The 13,505-nt window shown below is 35.4% G+C and overlaps 1 protein-coding gene across 3 annotated transcripts in view; it reads left to right on the top strand.

Moving 5' to 3' along the window:
• fig4a (FIG4 phosphoinositide 5-phosphatase a) overlaps window positions 1-13,505 on the top strand; it is a 34,817-nt gene that overhangs the window by 11,529 nt on the left and 9,783 nt on the right. For 2 of the 3 annotated variants that reach the window (XM_011491619.4, XM_011491618.4), the window contains exons 10-19: window positions 1,077-1,174; window positions 3,094-3,227; window positions 4,183-4,299; window positions 5,748-5,793; window positions 6,153-6,301; window positions 6,466-6,632; window positions 10,140-10,278; window positions 11,950-12,008; window positions 12,196-12,343; window positions 12,664-12,747. In XM_011491619.4, coding sequence (XP_011489921.1) covers window positions 1,077-1,174; window positions 3,094-3,227; window positions 4,183-4,299; window positions 5,748-5,793; window positions 6,153-6,301; window positions 6,466-6,632; window positions 10,140-10,278; window positions 11,950-12,008; window positions 12,196-12,343; window positions 12,664-12,747 — 1,141 coding nt within the window. The remainder of the gene's footprint in view (window positions 1-1,076; window positions 1,175-3,093; window positions 3,228-4,182; window positions 4,300-5,747; window positions 5,794-6,152; window positions 6,302-6,465; window positions 6,633-10,139; window positions 10,279-11,949; window positions 12,009-12,195; window positions 12,344-12,663; window positions 12,748-13,505) is intronic. The other variant, XM_078942981.1, reaches the window with a different exon arrangement.

Here is a 13,505-nt window from a genome sequence, read left to right as displayed (position 1 = left end):
TGAAACTGTAATCTCCTTTCCCTCACATTGACCTTTTTTATTTCTCCTGACATGGCATTTGCCTGTGTCAGATGCACTCAGCGTGCTCCTAAAATACCTCACTTTATTAACTCGCATCAGGGTACTGAAGCCACCGTAATCCTTGAAGAAGATCCTTACTTGACATTTCTGAGATTCGGCTCAAATCCTAATCAGTCGCTTCCCTTTTGATTCTTTGGTTCTGTCTGTTCATGTGCAGTTTGACATTGTTTGTTATTGAAATGTCCCCATTGCAGCACAAATAAAGGTTGTCTTATATGAATAATAGGCTTTATGTCACCCTATTTTTGCTAAATATGTATTTTAGACTTTTATTTATCTTCGCACTGAAGAAACAAAAATCAAAATGGTATCAAAACCGGAACCTGAAATTCCTTACTTCTCATTATTTTTGATTTATTTTATTTACGTTTGTTTGGCCACCCATCAGTTTAAGTTCAGGAGGCATTAAGACCACATCTGTTAAAAAACAAAACAAAACAGAAAAACGCACTTTTCATCTAACATAAGGAAAAATGAGGAGAAAGTAGTCCAAATAAACCGAAATAGGAACTTCTCTGCTTGAATGGATTGAGACGGAGAAAAATCAGTAAAAGTCTGACCTAGTTCTTCCAGTCCTTTTACTCTCAGCCCCAAATGTCCAATATCACCCAGTGTTGCTGACGACTACAGAAAAGGAATTTTATTATTTGAGGAAGGAGAGTTGGAAATTTGTTTAACAGAGGAAAATGGACGGAAGAATGTAAAATGGAGTGAATGCATGAATGCTTTGAACAAAGAGGCAAATGTATTTTAGTGTATTTGACCTCGAGATTCGCACAAGTTATATATTAAAAAAGTTATATATTAAAAAAAGTATTAGAATTCTTTTGTACTTCAATGATTTCAAAGTTTAGATAATAGACAAACTGGAGATTTAGCATGTCAGATTTGACTGTATTCATTTGATTCTACATTTCAATTATTTTACAGTAGAATTTGTTTTTCTGAACTTGTTGGCACATAAGCATTTAATTTAAAATGTCTTCTTTTCTAAGTGGACCAAGCAGACCCATACGCCCATGTAGCCGGCTTACATTTTGACCAGATGCTGCAGCGGTTCGGATCTCCCATCATCATCCTGAACCTGGTCAAGGTAACATACATTGTTAGAAAAAAAAAAAAGTTATCAGCTTCTTATGTCACACAAGCAAGAATATGTAAATGATGATAATAAAAAACGAAAAAGTATATACTTGTTTGCAGAATCTCTGCATTGATTGGTCAAAACGTTAAAAAATGGTTTGTTTTCAAGTTTTCAATTTTTCTTTAAGGTAAATCCTGCAGAACAGGTCAAATAAATACATTTATCGGAGTTGAAGCATAGATGGTTCTCTGAAACTCAAAGATAATGTGCCTTTTAGAAACACTTCAAGGGGATCTTTTGGAGAATAAATAAATGAAACTTTATTTCTTTATCACTATACAACACCATAAGGGTGCCAACGTGCTTTTCATTAAATAGAGAGATACAAGAAAATGTAAAATTGAGCAGATTAAAGACAAAAATTCAAAACAAAAGTATCAAATTACATCAGACAATAAAATGCATACAAACAGAGAAGAAGTCAATTAAAAAAATAAGAAGCTGATCATTCAAAGCCATTCTATAAAAGTAAGTTTGTAGTGCACATATAAAACTGTTCAGGTCTGGACAGTGGGAATCAAAGGTTTAGGGAACGCCTTTATTTTGTTTTCTGTTATTTTGAGAGTGCAAAGGGTGGAAATAAGGCCTATTGTTTTTTTTTTAATATTACAAGAATGTCATCTATAATCTGATGCCTTGTGAAGATTTTTCCATCTTTCCTTGGCTTCTTTATGCGCAAAAATAAAACATTTTAACCTGGGGTGCCCAAACTTTCCATGAAGATGTTTAGGTTGTTCAGCATTTTAGAAAACGTGAGTTGTTTTACTCCTCATAGACAGTCCAGATTCTTTAGGATTCCTGATATTCAGCTTTTGCTATTGCAAAACTTCAAACAAACAGAGAGAAATCCCACACAAAGACAAACCAGGCTTTCTTTCTTTCTATTCACAAAATATCAACTTATCAGCTGCTTTGAGTTATAGTGATTAAACACAGGAAAACGGATCAGATGTCAGGTAAATCCTGACGTTTTATTATGTATTTTCCAATATTTTGCCATTGGATGATTTTTCATATACAGATTTTTCCCCCACCACCATTTTTATCCCACTGTGCATCACATTAGACTTTCTGTTGGGCTCACAGCCATGTAATTTGTCGCTTGGGTTACAAGCTCACGTTGTCGGTCACAAGGGGAGTTGCCAGAGGAGAGACCAATAGCAGCGCTCAGAACCTCGCATAAGTCACAGCCATGTGAAATTTGCAGACCTTGGGGAATAAGGGAGGGGACCCCCCTCCTGTCATTAGCCCCCCCCCCCAAAAAAAAAGAAAAGCTACCTGACAGGATACTACTCCCAGGTGGGTACTGGGGTCAGCTGGAGTAGTGCTCAGTCAGGTAAATGTGCGTGATTTTAATACTGGCTGCAGCATGTTTCATTGTGCTTCTGAAAGGAAAGGCGCACGTGGCCGAGCATGTGAACGACAAGCAGGAAACTTGGATATAGTCCAACTGTTTCCATGTTCCAGGTGGCTTTTATTGCTCGCTAAAAGAAAAAGAAAAACCCTGTCGAAATTTGTTTTTTTTGTGCCAAACTACTCATTTATGATACTCAAAAACATCCCATTGTAACTTCCCCTCTGCCCTCATATTTGCTTTTATGACTTTGTGTCCATGGGTTGCGCTTAGCAAGTGTTGGGGAGCGTACGTACGTGCCAGACTGGCCCATAGTGCCGAGTCAATGAGGAAAAGTACTGGTAATTATGTGGTTGCTGCAAATGTGAATGGAGACGTGTGTAATGATGCATCCGTGCTGAATGGGTCATAAAGATGCCGTAGCGGGGGAGAGGTTAATGGACAGACGCGGTGAGGAGAAACTCTCTGCTTCTTGATTGAACAGAGTTTTATTTTTTCGGTTTTTATCCTGCAGAAACGGGAAAAAAGAAAACATGAGAAGATTCTGAGTGAAGACCTCTACCCAGCTGTGGTCAACCTCAATCAGTTCCTCCCTCCAGAGCATTGCATTGAGTACATAGCGTGGGACATGGCCCGCTACACCAAAAGGTACTAACCAGCAGTATACAAACACATGTATTTGAATAGATAGCCTTTAGAGCCATTGCAACAGCACAAGTACAGCTACAATTATATTATTTGTAGTATTGTGTATTTCTAAAATGATACACGAGGAGCTTCATTTTCTGAAACAATAACTTTAGAATTGTTTGGAAATGTATAGATTTGTGGGCTTTTTTTTCTAAAATAAAGGATGTCTTATCTTCTTACTATCATGACAATGAAAACAACTTATTGCTGGGAGGTTTTAACTTCTACAATCATTTAGATCAAAGTTCCACTCCGATCATCTTTTGATCTTTTTTCAAAAGAAAAATAAGATGTTCTTTTTTTTATCAGCCAAAATCTATTGTCCTTTTCTAGGACATAGTTTCTGCAGAGCAGCAGGAGTGGATTAGGAATTTGGCTCAAAGTTGTAGGTGGGACTGTTGTCTCGGAGTAACCCCTTCCTCATTTCCCATCATCCATCTGTTCACACACTCTCCCGCCAGCTTACAGCCCCTTTACTATGTACACCACCACAAATAGAACACCACCACCACAAATGTTGTGATTTTGGGCTATACAAATAAAATTGAATTGAATTGAATTGAATTGAACAAAAAACAAAAAAGAAGGAATGGATACCTTCTTTGTTAGATCTAAATATCATGACTAAGAAATACAAATAAGGATGAACGAATCAACAAGTTACCAAGTCTCCATCTTTGGTGATTTTAGTGCTTTTTCCATTTTGGTGCAAAACTACATTTCCTGAAAATTCACCACTCGGATTGCAATAAGTTTTACTTTGATTCATTTTTTTTGTTAAACCTTTTTTGGACAATAATTGCAGTATTTCAATCCCTCCTGTAACATTCTAACACTATTGCCACATTGAGACCACAATACTAGAAAATGCTACAGAAATGTAAACCTTTTATTTCCTTCTTTTACTCTTCAGCAAGTTATGTAATGTCCTGGACCGCCTGAATATGATCGCTGAGAATGTTGTCAAGAGAACAGGCTTCTTCATAAATCGCTCCGACTTCTACTGCCATACCCTCCGACCTGATGATAGGTGAGTGTAATCCTCCATCTTCCCTGTTTGCCACAAACAGCATGCTATTATTGTAGCAATGGTATGAGGCTTATCAGAATCCAACTACAGTAGTCCTCACACTTAGTAAGTAAGAATACCTTTTTTTTTATTTTGGGAAAAAAAGCCATGGCCCAAATATTTTCTTTCAATAAAATGAAAGACTGCATAGATTTATTGCAAAAGGTTAAGTAATAAGCAAAGGAAAGTGCCTCCTTGTACCAACTCTGTTTGATTCTTGCCTCCTGCTAATACAGTTTTGTTATATAACAAGGCGTGTATGCTGGAACTATTAACAATTACTCTTTCCTTCCCATTACGTAACTTTCTTCTGCACTCCCAATGATTCCCTGTAGACGCATCTAAGACTCTGATAAACTTCTTTTGTATCAAACAATTATTTAGAGGCACTTTAATGTACTCTGCATAAACAGCTCCTGTTTAAATTGACTTGATGTTTAATTCTTGCTGTTGTATCGGTCACTCGCGTCTATGTGTAATAACTACGGTTGGATTAAATGTCGGGGGAATATCTACATTCCACGTTGCAGTTAAAATATTAAGGACCATTATGATCACATGGTTCACTTTGGCAGCGTGCATGTAGATCCACCCCCACGTGCACACGTACACATGCACACTGTGATGAACAGATATCTTCCACTTATCTTAGTGTTAGAATTTCACGTTTGGATGTAATATTTGCCTTTCTGCAGATATAGCATAAATGTTTTACAGCTTAAAATTATAACGTATTCAAATGATCAACTTGGCACTTGTAACCCCTCACTTTCTCCCCCTCCCTCTTTATTTCTTTTTCTCCCCCCCGACACAGACACACACACACACTTTCCCCTTCTCCCTGCCCTTTAATAAAAGGAATATGTATATATATGTAAAACACAAAATGTAAGAAATAACAAAAAAATAATAAAAAAAACAGTAATGGATCTATACAAATGTTCACCCTGCCTTTTTGAAGATTCATAACCCCTTAGTGTCCAACACAAAAGGCCTTCAGCGCTCATTTGTTTGCTCAGTTGTTGGACAGGACAAGTAAAAAAAAAAAAAAAAAGGATTGGATCTGTTCAATTGGTTGCAGTTTGGAGCTTTTCCCACTAGATGTCCTCTCATCTGTAACATTTACTATCTCTGAAAAAATATTTTTTCCTTAAATTTTGATACTGGGCAAAGAAGCAATTCTAAAAGTTTTAAAATAGCAATAATAGTTTTATTATTCTTTTACTAAAATTAGATGAAAAAAGATTAAAAAAATTATATTATTTTATAGATAGACTTGTTGATTTTTGAATGTATTTATTTATTTATTTTTTACAACAAATGCTCAGAGAAATGGATAAGAAGGGTAGCAGAGGAACAGAAAAAGTATCCTTGTTCTCCCACTGCTTATATTTTATGTACATTTGCAGGTGGAGAGATGTTGGTGGATATATGACATCCAGTGGAAGACTGCAAGTAAGTCTCAACATAATAAATTTACCCAATTAAGCTGAAAATGTGACAGGTAAAAAAAAATAGTCTGGATTCAAATACGTTCATGTAGTATTTAGTCTAATCAAATCTTAATCCATTGTAGTTTTATGATTTACTTTTTTTTGCCTGTTATACCCGTCTTTAAGATCTTATACTTCTTTCACTCAATCCAGAAACTGAATTTTTGATTTTGAGTAAAATCTCCATGACTTGATATCCTTAAATTTGATAAATTATCAGTCCAATTGAGATCAAAATCTAAAGTCTGAAGATATTTAATAGAAACTATAGTATAATTTCAGCCAAAGTATCTGTTTCATATCATATATCTTTTTTTGTAGACTGGTGTATTGAGGACAAACTGTGTTGATTGTTTGGACCGGACCAACACAGCCCAGTTCATGGTGGGAAAGTGTGCACTGGCTTATCAACTCTACGCGCTGGGAATGATCGACAAGCCCAAGCTGCAGTTTGATACTGACTGTGTGAGGTAACCATTTTACAGACAAGAACAGTTGTATGCATTTGAGTTTTATTGTGGGAAAAGACTTTTCGTATGTTAGAAAAAAAACACCCTGCAATCGAGTGCTTCAGAACAAAGCTCTAATTCAAAAAGATGTTTTCATTTTCTTATGCTTTTATTTGTGTTGTCAGGTTGTTTGAGGAGCTGTATGAGGACCATGGAGACACTTTATCTTTACAGTATGGCGGCTCTCAGCTGGTTCACAGGGTAAAGACGTACCGGAAGATCGCTCCCTGGACGCAGCACTCCAAAGACATCATGCAGACGCTGTCACGATACTACAGCAATGCTTTTTCAGGTAGATACATCACTCCAAATCACTTCAGGAGACTAAACTAACATGCTAAAATGCGAATAAATCTACCCATTTTAACTCAACACAGCCAAACATCACTAAAAAAAATCACTTATACGATTGTCTTGCACTGTATTTTTAAGATATTTTCCTGACAGAAAATTGTTTCAATGCAGGATTTTATTAGAGATATGTTTAAGTCTAATGATCATAATTGTCTTTTGACTTTAACCACATGCCACAGAAAACACAGATTTGTATTCATTATGCACGTCTGTGTTTTTACCCACGCTATTTAGTTTTATATAAACCATCAAGAAACGTAAAAACAACTTTTTAATTTTGTACTTCTCAGCTAAATTTCTAATCAAAAGATTTGTGGTAGGAACATTTAAACTGTAGGGAACAAATTTGATTACATTGTTTTAAAAAACAAGTGACTATTGGTCTCCACTGAAATGCCCAAAAAACAGTTTGTATCCTGGATGTAATATCCAGTTTAAATGGCTTAATAATACAAACATCTTTAGTGTGCAATAAATACAAATGACGCACGGGTTTCTCATTTCATAACCGCATCTCTGTGAAAACAAGGCTTTGAAAACTCACTGGTGGCTACTCTGTTTGATCCCCAAGAGATGGAGCCCTGCCTTTTGACCTAATTCTGGGGCATCTCGGTTACTTTGCCTTTATGTTTCTTCTTTTTTTTTTCCTTTGCACTCTTACTTTGAGATATGGGATCATCTGCTGCTCTGAGAGGCTCCAGAGAAGCAGCAGATTGCTTGGTAAAAGGGAAATGTCAAGTGGGTGTGGTTTCTTTAAATGCATCGCTTGCGCACGGCTCCTCTTCAGTCACCAATGCACCATATTTTCCGAAATCATATGCAATCAGCCCTTGACCTAAATCAGATCTTTGTTATTTGTCGAGATGACTGTTGTTCTTTGAAAAGGAATCTAGGCCAGACAAGAAGTAAAATGTTTTATGTCTTGCTAAAGTAAGAGATTTCCACTAAATCCCACTCTAAGATTTCCTTTGTGAGGTCTGTTTTAAATTTGGTTTATAAAACATACATTTCTGCCTACGTTCATTTTTATAGGAATTTTAGTTTTTGTCCATCCCCCTCATAGTAAAACTGAAAACCGCACAACACAAAACAGACAGGATATCTATGTAAGTGTGGTTTTTAACAGTTTAATAGCCGGAAACATCCTGACGTCCTGCCTTTTTTGAAGATGTCTGCTCTTTTATATAATTCTACAATAAGAGGAAAAGTGCCAAATGGGTAATAAAAAGATTTTTATTTCTTTTTTTTCACAATAAAAGCAGATTTCTTACAGGAAAAACAAGTCCTGAATGTTGTTCTCTTTAAATTTGAATTTATTCTCAAAACTTAAAATAGACATTTGGTTTAAAGATCAAAATCAAAATGAAAAAAAAATAATTGTGATGGGCATTTACTTTTGAGCCTCTAATCATCATGGCTTGACCTTAGAAGCAAAAGGAAAATATTTATTTAGTTTGGTCCCTCTTTTCATTCATTTTTATTAATGGCTGTAGTTTTTCTAAAAAATAAAAGCTTTACAGAACATAGACAAACAATTTTTTTTAAATGACTCAGAAGCTCTAATCCTTTAGTTATTCCACCTTTTCTTTTCAAATTAAAGAAAGTCTCCTGAATTTTTTTTATTAAAATTCAGTTTTTCTATTTTTTAAATCTCAAATTTGATTGATTTCCTTTTATTTGCAAGCACAAAATAAAAGAGTTGAATAAACATGATAAACAGAAGGTGATAAAATGCTCAAAAAGGAATGTGTAGAGGAAAAAAAGTATAAATGCCTACACCCAATCTTACTATTTTTCATGCACACATTTTTACTCATTGAACTGCACATTAGGCCTGCACAATAAGTCGCAAATGTATTGTTATCGCGATATCAAGCTGTGAAATAAGCGTATCGCAAAAATTGCAATAAATGGTTACCTTTAATGTGCTAAAACAATTTTATGGCAGCTTGAAGTATTTAACAAATCAGATAAATCCATTTATGCATTTTAACCAATCAGATGGACGCCTTCACGTTGTTGACCAATCAGATGGGGCTCTTTTATGTAAGATGTTCCCCTCTAGACGATGGTCATTTGGAGTTTGATTTAAGTTATGTTGACTCTTATATAAATGAAACTGTTGCAGTGAAAGAGAATGGATGTTTTTGGTTGTTTTGCTATTTGTTCATGTACCGTAAGTTATATCGTCATCGGAATATTGATCACTAATATAGCAAATCGCGAGTCTTCCTCATATCGTGTAGCCCTACTTAAAATCATAATTCACATAAATGTGAAAGAATAAAAGAAAAAAAATGTATAACAGTTCCAAAACAAGGTCACAGTCATGATTGTCGATTTTCCCAAAAAAAGGTTTCTCGTTTTTCTAATTTATACATTTCCAAAATTTTTGTCTTTGCATTTTTTTCTTAAACTGTGTAACATTTTACTCATTTTGATGCTTCCCTCCATGTTTTTCCCCACCCATAGAGAGAAATGCACATATTTTTTTTCGTTGTCTTCCCACAAGGTTATGTTGAAAAAGAAGAAACACCTATTTGCTATCTTAAAAAATAAATCTCTGATGTTACTCTGTGTTTTGCCATTTTTTATGCTTTTACTTTTTGCTCCATAAAGCATAAAGTTGTAGGGTGTCTGTTATAAATCATGATGTTTAATCACCCTGTTATTTCATCAAAACAGTACAGTAGCACAATTATCCAATCTGTTAAACTAGTCAACTAGTTGATTTTCATTGGTAAACAATTTGTTGAGTGTTTTTTTACAACAATAAAATGTTAAACTACCTGTTTTATACTGTGATTAAAGAGATGCAGCTATTCTTTGTATCTCTTAAGACATCAGTAACACACTGAGTAACACAACTGCATATAATTTCCTATATAAATAGTCTGAACGAGGCTTTTTCTGCTCATGATGTAAGTACATTATTTAATGATATCTTAAATGATACTCACATGGAAAATTACCTGACGAAAAGGCTTCGTGCCATCTGTTAATAGAACTGTATTTAGCTTTTTTAATTATCTACTGTGCTGCTGGAGCAGCTGCACGTGACTTCACAGTTGGACGGTGAAATAAAAAGCAAAAAAAAACAAAAAACCTAAGCAGCGTGCAGAACACGTGCCACATGCATTTACACAGATTATTTTTCACTGCCTCATTGTCAGGCAGACTTCGATGTAGCTGAGCATTTTTAAAGCCCATAACTCTAAATTGGACTCATGGTGAGTTTTAACATTTCATTCATTTCTGTTTTAATTCTTCTACTCCTGATGATTAGACAAAATGGATCATAATGGAAAAATGTTTAAGTATTGCACAAAAAATAACAATGTATAAGTTTGAGACATTCAGGTTTTTTGTCTTTAGTTTGTCAATATTTTTGATTTACTGTCCATTTATGACTATCAACTGTTTTGCTCTAACCTGACCTTTTCAGATGCAGACCGACAAGATGCCATCAACTTGTTTCTTCAAGTTTACCAACCATCAGAGGGGAAAGCTCACCTGTGGGAGCTGCCCACAGACTTCTACTTGCATCAGAAAAGCACTCTAATCCTCCCCCATGACAGACGCAGGTAACCCGCAAACACAAAAATCCACAGCTACTTCATTAAAGTCTGTTTTCTAATGTGACAAATAAAAAAAAATGTTAGCTCAAATGCCTGTAAAAAAAAATTCTATGTGTTCCATATAAGATTGCTCACAAAATCTACAGCATTGCCTCTGAACAGGGCTTTTGTTTGGCATGTTTTATGTAGAGCATGCATGCTGCAGCTTTTTTGAGAGTGATCTGGTTGTTCACATGAGTGTGTGGGCAGGTTGTCTGTTGTCCTGTGGTAAGTCTGACTGGGTGCAATTACGCTTCTTATTCATCCCAGGGTTTATACAACTTTTGCCTCAAGGTTAAATCATTGATTAAGTCAACTATATGGTATAAAGCAACTGCAATACACCAAAGTAAGAGCACTAATAATGAATATTATTACATTTACATATCTGCACTTGAAACCTTATGAGCAAAACTGTAAAATTCAAAGCACAACAGGATCTTTTTCATGCAGGAAAAATGCATGGCAAGATAATCTTCAAAAATATTTGTGACTCTCATCATAAGATCAATTTAAAATGAACATGTTAGCTTAGGAAAATGAAACGGAGGCTGCTGGAATAGTGATGCAAAAAATTACGGAGAAAACTACAACCCACGGCAACCAACTTTTGTTTTTTGATGGAATAAACTACATGACCTTGGACATGACATCAAAAACATTTTTTTTCTTAAAATTAATAGTTTGTGGGCACAAGTTAATACTCCGTGGGAACAAAATAGCTTTTTGCTGACACAAATTAGTTTTTTTCTGTGCCCCTAAAGTACAAAATTGTGAACACCAAATGTTGATAAAATGCTCGTTTGTGTACACAAAATACAAATTTGGCACACAAAACACTTATTTGTGTACACGATACTACCGGTAATTTGTGTGCAAAAAGAGCCAACAAAATTCTCATTTGTGACTATGAAATGCTTTGGTTGCAAAAAATACCAAAAAAAGCTAATTTGTGCACACAAAAGAATCATTTTGTGTTCTCAAAACATGCATTTTAATTTATTTTTTAATTTTATTAATGTCCAGGGCTCGTAAAAAACTGAAACAACACAGAAAAAAAACTCACTCCTGTCCAAAATTATATATTTTCTTTATTTCTAAGGTTTTAACATTTTTTTTCTGCATAATTTCCATTTTTGAGACATCTTAGTTTTTCAATCATTGTATGTGTAAATCTGTTTTATAACACCCTTGTTCAGAAAGACAGGAATGTTCCACATTTGATATTTGACCGGATCCCGGTCTTGTCACTTATGTGCTTGCACGCCAGTCTGTGTGCATTTCTGTGTTTTCAAGCTTACATAAACGCAGGCCGAGGTTCTATTCATGGACAGCTAGTTTACACGGCCACAATGTCTCCAGGTACCTCAATCTTTATACCAAGAAATTAGCACGGCTGGAGCTAAATTCAATTTGGCTGCCTCACATTGTAGAAAGTAGCACATCCAATGCTTAACTTAATCACCCTGAGCACTTCCATTCAAATTGTACACATTGAATAAGACTCTATGTACCCGGTGTTGTACAGTAAGTTTTCTAGGCAAACCAATTTTCAAATCTAGGTTATTGGAAGACCTGGAGGAGGCCGAGGGAAATGCGGACAAACGACAAGTCCTAATGCATGTTTTTCATCTCCAGCTACACGATGTGGTGGACACAAGGAATCCTGTCCTACCTTCCAGTTCCCTATGATGAAGGTATCTGAAACACAGCGATCTCATCAGCTCGGTTATGGTTTAATTATATTTTAGTTACTGTAACCAAGCAGGAGTTTGTCTTTAATGCACTTTATCTCCACTCAGTCTGATATTTCACCGTGTGAATCATGTCTTGTACAGTCCATTTTGTTGTCATCCAGTTTTTTTGTGTGTGTGTGCTCCCAAGCTGCCTGTGAGGACACAATGAAGAAGGTCAAAGTGAAGAGAGTGAACCGTTTCGATGAAAGCATCGACATCTACACCGAGTTTTACAAACCCTACGAGCTCACGCTGTTTGATGACACATTTTCCATCATCATGTCCAATGCTGCAAGGTGAAGAAAACACAAAAAAGTTTGTTTTAAATGTGCACATTTTTTACACTCTCTTCCTTTACATGTCCATATTTCTTAGCTTACTTAATTTTCTCATCAAATGTGATTTCATCTCAACTCATTTTCTCATCATACCAAAGTTTTTACTCAAAATGTGAAATATCTGGTACCGTATACTGTGCTGATTTAAGGATATGACATCAGCATTTAGGGGGAAACTCAAAAATAAAAGCTTTCTAGGACTTCACAAAACAACAATTAGTTTTTATTGTTACACCACCGCAGGATTTCTACAAATGACTCATTTGTGTTCATAAAAGGGAACTTATGCCAAAATATGTGGGAGTGGATCCAAGCCCATTCACAGTTCGCAAACCTGAGGAAACGGGGAAATCAGTGCTGGGGTGAGTGTCTCTTTAGCCGTGTTCATGTCTGTACTTTGGTGTTATTGTTTTTACGTGATAAATTCCAGGTCATTGTGCCCTAAAACACACTGCTTTGTTATTAGTTGTTCATTGGTCCAAAAAGAACACACTCTCATTTTATTTTTCCCTTCGCTTGTTGTCACTGATGGTCTCTCTGCTTGTGTCCACAAATGATTTAAAAGAAGAAAAACATATTTATGAGCATATTTACTTGGAAAAAGAAAATGCAACGGTAGTGCTTGAGCCTCAACATCATGGCCTGTGGCTTTTAATTGTCCCTACATTAATACCGCGAAACATGACCAATAGTACTTTATTACTCAAATTATCTATGCTGATTCACTATTTACTTTAAAGGGTAACCCTTGAGGTAAAATACCTTTTTTCATATACTTAATCACTCAGCTAATTCAGAATAACTAGAACAGATCCTTAGCAACTATTAAGACAATCTTCTCAAAGCTGAATTGGGACCAATTAATTATTAGTTATTTCATTCCTGTTATTATCTAGTCTAATTTTATTTATTTATAATTCAGCTTTAAGAAAATAAATGGTTTTTGTACCTTTAGAAATCTATATTTATTGTATATAACAATATATAACTCCCATAACAATTGTTTTTGTTTGATCTATCCAAAGTTAGCAGAACTACAGCTCCCAGTTTGCTTAGAGTCTGAATCATGTTCCATCTACTAATTGCCTTAGATTTCTGCAGAGAGTTGTTGCAGAAGTAC

The sequence above is a fragment of the Oryzias latipes genome, chromosome 24 (genome assembly GCF_053564925.1).
Source record: "Oryzias latipes strain Hd-rR chromosome 24, Olatipes_Hd-rR_3.1".
NCBI lineage: Eukaryota > Metazoa > Chordata > Actinopteri > Beloniformes > Adrianichthyidae > Oryzias > Oryzias latipes.
The sequence above is the reverse complement of the archived record's forward strand: the minus strand, read 5'-3'. Positions and strand labels throughout refer to the sequence as shown.